At 40.6% G+C, this 12,422-nt stretch overlaps 1 protein-coding gene across 4 annotated transcripts in view; it reads left to right on the top strand.

Annotated features, from left to right (window-relative positions):
• Positions 1-12,422, top strand: part of IQGAP2 (IQ motif containing GTPase activating protein 2) — a 312,092-nt gene that overhangs the window by 240,733 nt on the left and 58,937 nt on the right. For 3 of the 4 annotated variants that reach the window (XM_077139392.1, XM_077139393.1, XM_077139394.1), the window contains 3 exons: positions 1,825-1,992; positions 6,064-6,206; positions 10,400-10,570. In XM_077139392.1, coding sequence (XP_076995507.1) covers positions 1,825-1,992; positions 6,064-6,206; positions 10,400-10,570 — 482 coding nt within the window. The remainder of the gene's footprint in view (positions 1-1,824; positions 1,993-6,063; positions 6,207-10,399; positions 10,571-12,422) is intronic. The other variant, XM_077139395.1, reaches the window with a different exon arrangement.

The following is a 12,422-nucleotide window of genomic DNA, read 5'->3' as shown; positions in this document are numbered from 1 at the left end:
CAGAATCAATGTCTCAAAGCCAGTTTACTTTGGGGACCCCTCCGAGAAGCACGTTGAGCCTGTTTATTCTTCTCTTAGACACAACACTGATATGCTTGGTTGTCCCTTCCCAGCATATCTGAAGTCACAGAGTACAGGGACGTAAAGCGTTTGGGTTGCCATAGACAGGCCTAAGACAGCAGCAAGAAGCAGTAGCTGGAGGCAAAGGAAGAGGGGGAGAAACTCAACAGCATAAGAGTTTGATACATTGGGTGCAGGTTGCACATGCGCCCTAACACCTCCGCAGTCCTCACCCACATACCTCCAGTTCCTGAAAGTCTTGCTCGGTGTATCTGTTACACAGCACAGTCTGATTCTGACGGTGTGCCAGGCTCTCCTGGCAGCTCTAAGCAAATATGAAGCAAGTGCTGTGTACCAGGTGCTGTGGGTAAAAGCGATGAGCAGGATAGAGCCTGGTCTGTTTGGGCGTTCTCCAAGGCATGTTTTAAATGTTCGTGGAAATGGCTCTATTAAATAAGCAGTATATAAGCTTCAATTATTGGGAAGATTGACCTACGGTATACATTGATACTCAATCATAACAAGCTTTCCAATGAACACGAAATCTGTACAGCTAAGAAATTGCATCTTACTGGATTAGACAAAGCTATCAGATATAATTCATGTGAGAATTCTTTGTCATTTATTTGTTTCTTCTACTTCCCTCAAATCACAAACTTCCCAGACACTGGTACCCCATTTTCCCATCTCACAAAACTTCCCAGGAAAAGAGGAGTAAAGGGGGACATTTCCTATAAACCTGTATAAGCCCCAAAATGTAACCATCCTACTGTTTGTTCATAAGTGATTAGACTTTGCTATGAAAATTCTCCTTCTGAATTTATGTTCTCCAGATTTCCATGACTTTGATTCCAAGCTGTCGACAGAGCTTTGTTTTTCTTCCCCATTCATCCCTCATAGTACTATATGTACATGTGGGTGTCATTTGATGGTGGCATGTCATTTAACACTTGTATGGTAGGGTTTAAAAAGTGTGTAAAAACAAGATTTAAAAAATTAATCTCTTCCCTCTTTTCATCAAGATAATCTTTTCATCTATAAAATATTTTAACTTGATTGCTTCCATTTATTGTTCTCAATTTCTAATTCAGTGCATATACAGATTGTGAAAATAATAGTTCCATTGATTGGGCTAGAGCATTCTTACATGAAACTGGATAAAAAGAAATCCACCCAAATTAACTTTCTTTAGGCATCCAAGAGTGCAAGCTGGTTTTATTTACTGAGAGATACAGAAATTCGCAATGATATAAAATTCTTTCTCAATCCAAATTGGTTCCAGAAATAAGATTGTGGACTAGATGTGTCTTCCTAAAGTACTTGTTTAAGTTGTAGATGACAACGCCATGAAATAAGCTGGCACTGTACCAGAGACTATCAGGGTAGCCACAGCTTATTCTAAAATGAATGAATGGGTAGTGTTTTCATGATGCTGGTTCTCAGGCATGAACAGCCCAGGTCAGGGCTGCGTATCTGCTGTTGGAAGGCATTCATCTCACCTCATTGATTACTTTGGTAAAGCAAAACCACAAGGGTAACCAGGAAATAATGCAGTTTTTAATAAACCATACTCCAGTGGGATCTTACTCATGCACCTCAGCCGGTAGGTGAGTTGGTGACTGGCATGAGTACATGTGGTACATGCCCTCAAATGGTGAAAACCTTCAGTACCAGCACGTTCCTAAAAGATCACGTTATATCTTCCCATGCCTTTAGGGAGAATAGACAGTAACCATTAACAGAAACACTGTTTTCATTACCCAGGGGTTACTCTGGTCATCGATGTTAATCAGTATTTGGAGAAGGAAAGCCCAGGTGATATTCTGCCTGTATTGTCATCTCCCAATTTAAATGCAAATGACATACTCCCTGAATGTGCTGACAGATATTCTGATGCCCTCATGAAAGCAAAAGAACACAAACGTCCAAGTGGTAAGCTTTTTATTTACTTAGCACAAACTAAATGTAACTTTGAATGTGATATCTTCTGTGGCATTGATTTTTCTTAATTTTAAGTTCAATAATAGCTTTCAAATTAACGTTTGTAAAATTTGGTTCTTATCTCTGGCAAAGTAAATTTTTTTAGACTTTTCTCTTTTTTTTTTTTTTTTGGAAAGCTGTTTGGCAAAACACAAGTGGCATCATAGAATTGAGAAAATAATGGTATTGCCTTAAATGGATGGCTGCTTTTGTTTCTTTTAGGCTGCTTAAAGCAATAGCATGAAATGGTTCAGCTTAAGCTATGGGAATTTGTTCACTTACATGGTTAGAGTTCAGGAAAATGGACAAATCAAGGTAGCATGAAGGGAATGCTTTCTTCCCAGAGATTGGCTGCTGGTGATCCTTGGCTCCTCTGCCACACGGCATGGAGTCTGGTCTCTCCCTTCTCCTCCCAGTGTGATTGCTTTCTGCCATGGTTTTCTGTCTGTGTGTTCACTCTGTTTATAGAGGACTCCAGTAAGAGAAGTGAGGGCGTCCGTGGTTGAGGTGGGTCCCACTTGAACTGAAGTAGCCTCGTCAGAAGGCCCTGCTAGCAAGGGGCTCATGCCCACAGGAATGGATTAGATTTAAGAATATGTTTTTCTGATCTACATACAACTTCAAACCACCATCCAGTGCGACAGACAGATTTTTACACCCACATTTCTCTCACTTAATCCTTTATGAGATAAATGATATGTGGTTGCAAGATATTAAGTAGGGACAGAGAGCAATTTTGAAGATATGGAATAAAGTACAGTCAGCTGGCCTTCAAGAGATCACATCAGTGACCATGGCAGGTATTCATGCCCACTTGATACTACCACAGGTCACAAACTGTTAGCACTGGAAAGTATCTATGAGAGAATGCAATTTAATACTCATTTTTCAGATTTGGAAACCTTCATTTATCATGGCTGTGACAAAGGGGTAAAGCGACAGACTCAGGGAGAATGGGTTATTGGCAGAGCTGGTGCATCACCCTTCCAGCAGGTTTTTGTTGAGCACCTCCTCTGCACCAGTGTCAGGACCGAGGTGTCTCCTCACTCTAGGCTGGTGTTTATTTGCACCACACTGCAGGTTGTCTACATACTATTCATCTTTAGGATACAGTTGTGACAGTTTATGGCCTTAGAAGAAGAACTTAAGAGAAATATATATTTTAATCCAGCTGGAGATTTTTCGAGCACTACCCTATGTACTTACGTTTAAGTTTGTCTGAGGTATTGAGATAACATCTTCGGATCCAGCAAACACTCCTGTGGGTGAAATGCAAGAGGACCCCCTTACTAGCACCTGATCACCTAGAGCCTCTCTGCATTCCCTTCACATCTCTTTGTTGAGTTACTGCGCTGTTCAGGCAGCACTGGTCCCTTCCTGATCCTTCCTGGAGAAGCAGTTGCACCACTGCATTTATGCTGTACGTCTGGGTTCAGTTCCTAGGTAGCGCATCATGATCTTCAAATCCATCCTGGCCCACACTTTAGCAGCTTTCTCCAAACTTGCCCGCTCCTGTGCCTGCACCATGTTGTAGTGAATAGAGTCAAATATTCCTCAGGTATCCAGGTCAGAAACCTAGGAGGGTCCCTAGAGTCACTCTTCTTTGTCTCACGCACATCACCTCGGTATGTTTCTTATTCATCCTTCCTTACCCCTCCCTGAGGCAGTCCTCACCCATCCCCTGACTCCACTCTGGCCTCCCTGTGCCCAATGGAATGGCCGGCAGATGGCAAGCACCGAATGATATCTGAACCTAACTATTAGCAGGCATTACCCTCCACCTCATCCTAGGATATATTTATTCTGAATGCCTTTTACAGCAAAAATTTGCCAACCCCTATGCCAGAAGGAAGAGAAGATTCCAAACAATTCAATGTTGATTTTCACCTCCAGAAAGAGCTGTGCAATACAGGTGGAAAGAGTGATTTATTTTTATCTTTTCACCTCTGGTTCTGGGATCCACCCTTCGGTGGATCACTGTTTTAGTTTCTTGGGTGCTAAAACAGTACCGTGCAGTGGGTCACCTTAACAACAGGAATTTATTGGCTCACAGTTTCAGAGGCTAAAAAGCTTGTTTTAGTCCAGGGTCAGTGTCTTCTGGCTGGCCAGGATCTTTGGAGCTCCTTGACTCTGCCGTCACATGGCAATGTGCATGGCAGACTCAACTTCTTTTTCTTCTGGGTCCCGTTAACTTCTAGCTCCTGGCCGCTCCCCATGGCTTTTCTCCAGGTTCAGTTTCCTTTGCTTTTGAGGGCTTCAGTCTTATTGGATTAAGACCTGCCCTCATTCAGTTTGGGCACACTTTAACATCTTCAAAGGTCTTATTTTTTAAAACCCAGAGGACCAGGGGTTGGGACCTGAATATGCCTTTTTGGGGTGACATAACACTTACTTGACCTTAGAGCTCAGTTTAGCTCTTAAATACAGGTATAATTTTCTCTTGGAGCCATCTGTAAAGTATACCTTCCTTTAGAATGCTTGCCACTTCTTAACCAGAATCTATCTGTTTTATAGTTCCTGCAAAGGTCTGGGTTCAGCTTTTTCCCTAAGTAACTAATTACATTTCTTAGGAAAAATAATTGGGCCCACTGCTGGGAACCAATTCTCCTCAGCCTTTGGTTTGATTATAAATTCAAATCATAGGTGGAAAGGGTAGGCTTTCTCCTGTTATATTACCCACTGACATCGCAACCCAAATAAAGCTTTCTCATGTCAGTGAGGTTGGCTTTTAACTTAGACCATTTCATTTCTCAGTTCTTAAGTAAATAAGAGAAGATACACATTTTCACTACATTTGCTTGCCTTCTTTTCCTTCTCATTGAGAGTGTTGCCTTAAGATGAATAGTTGTTTTTCAAGAAAAGCATTTATGAATCTGACAACCATTGGTGATCAGATGATTACTTGTGGGCATCTTAACTTGGCTGAACAGGGTGTTTTCTGGGAGACCAAACTTTCCTAAACAAATCAACACCCATCTGACTGTTCATCTGAAAAGAGATCATCTCTCTTCTTGGACATTGACAAATAGAACAGTTGAGGGGCATTTAAAACTAAATAGTCAGGGCCTGAAAGTTATCTCTGCTTAGGTATGTCAATCCATTTAAATATTCTCTTGGAAATTCACTTGAACTTTGATTTAACTCTAAAGGCACTGAGTCTGACACTTATTTGGCAGCAGTTGATTTAGCTTGGTCTAAGTCAGAACTTTATTTTTGCCTTTATTGTTTTTAGCTCTCTGGTTTAGGACACAAGTCACAGCTATACAACAAAATAGATTTCTAAATGTTAAATGCAGCCCTTAGATTCATGCAGAAAAGACATTTTTCTTGAACAATTTAAGTGAAAACTGCCACAGGTTTTCCAGCTCCTCCTCCAACCCCATCCTCACCCCCAGCACACACACAGACCAAATGAGATATTTTTCAAAATTTTATCTTACCTTTGGTGGTTGTGTAGAGTAGTAAGATGAATTAGAGGGATCAGGCATTTCCTTTCTCCTTGCTGAATGATCTTTGTGTTGTATGTCTGTCATTCTGTACTTTATAAAAAGTCATCTCCCAAGGTGAATTGCTTATGCTTTGGTTTAATGCATCTCATTAGCCCTCCTTAAATATGGGTCACTGTCCTTTTTGGTCAATCCTTGACAAGCTTTTGCTCTAGTTGCCAGAAGACTTTCCTAACCGATAAGGACCGTGCTTGTTGGTCCCCTCTGTCTGTGTTTCTATTCAGATCTACCCCAAGCACAGATTCCTCATTTCCTTTTCCTTCTCTTTGGCTATTTTTAAATCCCATGAAAAACTTAGGATGCAAAGTTAGCATTAGATATCTGTCTCTCCTCCTTTCCCTTGGCTTAGCAGGGAGCGTCCATTGACTACATAGAGTTCATTTCATTTTAATTTAGACAATCTCTGAATGCTTTGTGAAAGACATATTAATGCAATTATTTTATGTATTGAAAGAACTATACAAATGTCTAAGAATTCAGTGTCCCTTTGCAGAATTTAACACAGTTTTTTATTCAGTGTCTAGTGAAGGTTCGTGGCTCAAATTTGCCCTGCAGGAAAAATATGAATACTATTATAACGTCGACTCAAAGGAGAGTTCTTGGACTACGCCTGAAGTAGGCGCACTTAAAGAATCATGGCTCCAGGGAAAAGAAATTAAGGTAGGAAGTGGGCATTTGGAAGAAAATGTACTGTACAAAGATAAGTGTTATTGCTCTTTTATTTTTGAATCATATTCATGATGGGAGGAACTAATTGATTTATTTGCAGGCCCCAGTGGAATGGCTACATGGTTACTATCCGTTTAGAATTTTGCTCATGTTGGCATAACGAAATCACACAGAAGAGGGGTTAAAAGTTTTTGCAACTTATTTTGGATGGTATATTATCCTAAGAAGCCAAGTTTCCCTCCACATAATTAAGCTCAGTGATAATATCTTAATTGTCCATATTCAAAATGTCTTCTCTGCTCTGCCCCCTCCTTTAGCCTACAACCTTACGCAAAACGTTTTAGACCAAAATGTTATTTTTTTCCTACAGAGTGCTGGAGAGGGCTTCTCTGCCACACCTGATCCCAGCCATCTCCAAGACAGCTTCAGGAGCAGAGGACAGATTTAGGCAAAGAATAGGAAGGCGAAACAGTAAATGTTTACTTGTAATAAGATAGTCATCTAGGATGTTAGTTTAACATTATTTTCAGAGCTTTGAATGTATCCATACTCAAATGTTAAGTGCTAACAATTGACTATATTTTATACATGGTTTTTGATTAACTGACATTTTAAAAATTAGCCATGTGGCCATATACGTTGTATAGATTAACCAAGAGTTCAACTTGATACGGTGACTCAGAATTTGTATATAACTATTAAAGATCCCTTATAACTGGTCCTTGACCCATGTTTGAAATGGTCTTTTGGTCTACCAGATTTTACTCATCAAAAGCAATTTATCCCTCCCGTTGTCTCTTTTATAAACCCAAGACCCTATATAAATAATATCTATCTGAACTTCTTGTTAGAAACAAAGAAATAGTCTTTGAGTTAACATACACAGCCACATTATTAGCTGTTAGGTCATTTAATATATTAAGAGCACGAAGAGGAAACCCAGTTAGAAGAGTCCATGTCAGACTCTCTTGTTCAAATTCACTTCCTCATTATTTATAAGAATGGCCTAAATCCTAGAGCACCCACTGATTTCCCACTGGATGTCTTGTCCATTTGGGATAATTCTTTCCCCCAAATCCAAGTTTTTGTATGTGCTAAGGTCCAAGACTGAGAATTTACTAAGAAAGGTAGCAAAAATCTTAAGAGCAAAGCAATAAGAAAAAACAGGGCAAAGGGCTCTTTTCAGCATCAATGCTGGGTCATTTAATTTCATTCACTTTTTAGTTCTACCCTCTGTATTTAAATGATTGGGAGAGGAAGACTGATAGTAGACTGGCCTCTCTGCCTATGATCATGGCTCTATTAGATCTGAATATTTATTTTCTTACAGCATGAAACAAGAATCTAGATGCGTGGTAGAGATTTCCTAAAACAAAAAGAGGACTTCGCTGTAAACAGTGGCAAGGTGTAGATATTGCCCAAATGGCCTCCTTTGTGAGCCATTATAGTAGAGAAGTTCTTCTCTGTTAGTGTGTGGTTGGTGGGAAGCCAAGAAGAAACAGGAGGGAGTGAGGTCAAAGGAATGTGAAGGCGAAGTTAAACCCATAACAAGATGCATGAAATAAGTTATAGCCAACAGGAATCACTCTTAACCGATGTGCCCACAAATACCAAAAAAATGGGTAGCAGTGCAAATACACTCTTGTGAAACTTATGAGCATAGCCAAGTCTGCTGTGTTTGTTTAGGGTTTAACTTTAAAGAGCACCTGCATGTTGATTTGATCCTCAAATAATCCTCTGAGTAGAGATAGAACAATAGCATCATCCCCGATCTAGAATAGCGTCATCCCCAATCTAGAATAGGATCATCCCCAATCTAGAATAGCATCATCCCCAATCTAGAATAGCATCACCCCCAATCTAGAATAGCATCATCCCCGATCTAGAATAGTATCATCCCTGATCTTGATAGAAGAGGCAACTGAAGCACAGAGTTGCTGAAGCATCTTACAGTAAGTCACAGAACTCGTCACTAAACAGAGGTCTACCCGTACAGCCTGTGCACCCAGTTTCTAATCTGGTGTCTCCCCACCATCCCCCCTTTGGCTTGCCTGACATGTCCACCAGTAGCACTGAGTGGTTTGTCGTGTGTCCATGTCTCTGATCTTCATAACACAAGATGCTGGCTCTGGACATAGATTTATTCTAACACAGATATGGAGACCCTTGTAAAAAATAAGGAATGCTTTCCAGAGTGATATAGTCTTGAAGGAATGTTCACCACTGTTGATTGGGACTTTGAAAACTTGCTGATGGATTTAGGCATTATAGTATGTTTGAAGAGAAAATACTGATAACAACTGAGTTTTAATTTTAGGAGAAAAAACAGAACACAAATATGATCTTACAGAATCATTGAGTCAACAGCATCAAAGATTGCAGTGTAGCAATATTGCAAACAGAATCAGCAGTGCAGAATTTACTAAACTCAGAGAAAAATGTGACCTGAGGCTGACGATGCTACCGACAATTTTGTATGGCAAGAAAATGGTGAAGAACATCATTTATTAACTGATTACAGACACTCAGAGCTCCTGCGGTTTACAGGAAAATGAATTGTAGCATTGCAGTTTTGGTGCTAATTTGTTGAAAAATGAAATTATACGTAGTATAAAAAAATCATATGCTGTGATCACAACAGATGGATCCAACTTTTTCTTTTGGGCAGGGGAGTGGAGATTACTTTATAGGTGGTTCTTAAGGAAAGTGCCTCAAGAGAAAAGTTTAAAAGAAAAGCAAGGAAAATAAAAATAAAGAAAAAAGAAAAGAAAAGAAAAGAATTCCTATCTATCTCCTACTTACGAGGGTCTTTGTGAAGATTATCTGACAGACACATAGAATGACACAAGAGGTACACACTAAACACTGCCCTCCTTTTACTTCTTCTCACAAAACAAGAATGGAGGCTAAAATATCGGGTACTGTGCCTCACAATACTTTCTCTTCTGGCCTTGTTCCTAAGTTCTATATAAATCTAAGAAATGAATGAGCCAGCTGGGAGAGGATGGATACAAGATTCTTTGGAGACTAGGAAGCCTGAGTTCCACTGAAATCCCATGTTGCAGCTCATACGATGAGTTGAAGAGCTGAAACTCTAAAATTACTGCTCCTCGGACCTGCAGGAAGAATGACACGTGAGGCTTTGCAGGGCAGTTATTATAAATCAGAAGTCTGACTGCCAGCCCTGCTAAATGAAGAGGGCAAAGACTTTCTCTTTGAAAGCATCAAGGGGTTAAAATTCAGAGCCAAAAATCACTCATGTGGCAGCCAAAGATGCCCTAAACATATCTTTGTTATATTAATCAGTAGATCTTTAAGATTATTAAAAAGTATGGGATTTGCGCTGTAAAAAGTATTTTTTTCCAAATGACCTGAAATTACTGATTTTATCAAACAAATGACATGTATCTGTCTTCTATTCAAGGTTTTGGTGCATCTGAATTCACAGCTTAACTTACACAGTTTAACTTACTCTTTAGCCAACCATTGGCCCCAATTGCACTGATTAAGAGGCATCAGCCATGGAAGTCTGGTTTTGCTTGCATCTCTCAAAGAATGTGAAAATACATCCAGTTCATAACCCAGAAAGACTTCTCACGATCCTCTTCTGCCTTTCTTTTCTCTCCTATAGATTTCCCCTCCCTGCCAACCATAGGTCTTGTCTTCTCCCCCTTTTGCTCCCAAAATCTTCCCCCCCCCCCCAAGCATCGTTTTGGGTCTTCTCATCTCATTGCAGAGGTCTGCCTCCTCTGGCCAGGTGGGCAAGAGAAGAGGGTCACCTGAGGGTGACATGAGCATGCCATCTTCTCCTTGGTGGCCCAAGGAAGGGAAGGAGGCAATGTGTCTTCTCACAGTCACCATCTGGTCCTTGCACACTGGAGCTCAGGTCCATGCCTGGTCCTTGTGGGTGTCATTTGTCCATCTCCAACTCCAGATTCTGAGACCATTCAACCACGTACCTGTCTCACCTCAGCACAAACTTCAGAGGATCCCCAAAATCAATGACTGTCACTAGAAAGAAGCTAAACCAATTCATTCCTTAGCGCTGGACAAATCCATTTTTAAACCAAACCAGAAAGAGCTATCTCTGTGTCATTTTCTAAAGATAACATTTCCAGAAGAAATTCTGTATGTTTCTTTCACCTGATGTGTAAAGTGTAACCATAAACAATATCTCTTGCCAGGAAATTATTGAGGAAACTACGAAAAAATATATTCGTGAGAAGATGTGGACTGCTTCAGAAGATATGATTCTTCGGTTTCAAGCCACAAGTTCAGGACCCCAACTTAAAAAAGAGTTTGAAAGTAGAAAATCATTTTTATATGACCAAGAAGCAAAGGTGCTCAGAATACAGGTATGTGAATCACCTACCACTAATCACACTCATATCCCCTGAAAATGTTTTATTTGATAATAGAGTAGCCAGTCAACTGCTGGCGTTCTGATGGACAAATCTGACTACGGATTTTTACTTTATCACTGTTCCCTGGTCTATTTTATTAGGGCTTGGAGAAGGGGAGAATCTTGCTGTTGAATGACTTTTAATGCATGGTCTTCTGGAGATTATTCAGGGGTAGTGTGGACTTGCTCAAACCCATCTGCCACCAACCCAGATGGAGCCAGAGGGATACCTCGGGACAGAGTTAATCCTGTTTCCCTGTGTCCCCTACTATCTGAGTCAGGTGTTTAACGATTTGAATTTTTAGTGGTTAGTGGATGTTGAGTGTCTTCTTAGTTTCTAGCCTGATAGACAGAAGAGCTAATAAAATGCAACAGACTTAGCATCTCCGAGAGAATCTTCTCTCTTGCATGATCCATCATTCTTTATTTAGGCCTGCAGAAGAAATTTTCATTTCCAGGTTTTTTTGGTGTCGGTTGCATGACTTGTCCAAGCTTTCTGGTTGGCAGGAGAGGAATCTTGCCCGATTTACGTGTTTCTTCTCTGTATCCCCATAGTACACTCTATCGGCAACTGCCTTCTGAAAAACCACTTGTGTTTCCTTTTGCTTGTGAGTCCAAAGTTATATGGTTATTGATTGCAGCAATTGATGGGTTTTGTTTTTTGTTTTTTGCTTGACCAATAACTATGAAATGTCTTAAGTTGCAAGTTTTTAAGTTGAAGAGCTTCTCTTTTTTTGTGATTATTGACATACTTGTCTGCTTTTGCCACCTGTTGAATCATTTGGGGCAGAAAATGGATTTAAAAATTTGTGTTTCTGTGTCTTGCATGTAATAGGTGCTCAAACGTGTTTCAGTTCGTTCAAAACTTAGGATGCTGGCAAGGCAGAAATGGTTACACTTTGAGTGAAATTTCTTCCCTAAATATGTCACTCGGAGGACTTTTCTACGTGAGCCAATACATTTTTTAGTTCATTCCTTCTTAAAAAAAGTTGATAGGCAAAATCCATGAAAAGTGAACTGCAGCCTAAAAAGAAAATGAAGCATCACTTCATTTTCTGATTTTAGGGCTCTAATTCTGCTCAGAATTTAGTGTGATATTATCAGCCTGAGCCAGCAGCACTGTGTCTGGCCTCTGAGCACAGAGCAGGGTTTCAGGGGAGGAAATTCTGAAGCACACCGTAGTACAGTGTCCCTTTCATGTCGGGACCCAGGGCTGAGGTCACGGGAGGACGGGGGAAGGACAGGAACCATCATCTGGAGCCTTTTCCCTCCACCTCAGCAGAAGACGGCATTGAACTCTGAAGTCACTCTGCTGTGCATTTTGTTGTTGTTGTTTGGGTTTTCATTCTTCTCACAGTTTTCTAACTAGGAAGGCAAGAAATCTGAAGGCTCACTGCCTTGCTTCCTTTACAGACTAGACCAGAGATAAACACGCAGTCGTTAAGAGACACGCTGACCAACAAAACCAAAAGGCCGTGAACCTCCATGCTGGTCTCACTTCTGTCTGAAATGGCTCGCTTCCCCCTGAGTTAGGGCAGCAACGAAATCTGAAGAGTGCCCCCCACCCCCCCACAGAACAACCCAAGCTTCCTGCTTGACTGATTCTAAAGTCCCTCTGAAAGGCTAAACATCCAAGACGAGATGGAGAAAGCTTTTCTGAAGAAGAAAGCTAACTGGTCAGGTCGGTAGATGGAGGAAATCTGCTAAACCAGATATTAGAGCACCGTGAAACCATGGAAATACAGATGGCTACTCAAGGAAAAACATTCCCTTCTCTATTGACCAGGGAGTGAAAATGAGGCAGC

Source organism: Tamandua tetradactyla, chromosome 21 (genome assembly GCF_023851605.1).
Source record: "Tamandua tetradactyla isolate mTamTet1 chromosome 21, mTamTet1.pri, whole genome shotgun sequence".
Taxonomy (NCBI): Eukaryota; Metazoa; Chordata; class Mammalia; order Pilosa; family Myrmecophagidae; genus Tamandua; species Tamandua tetradactyla.
This window is presented reverse-complemented; position numbering and strand designations above follow the sequence as displayed.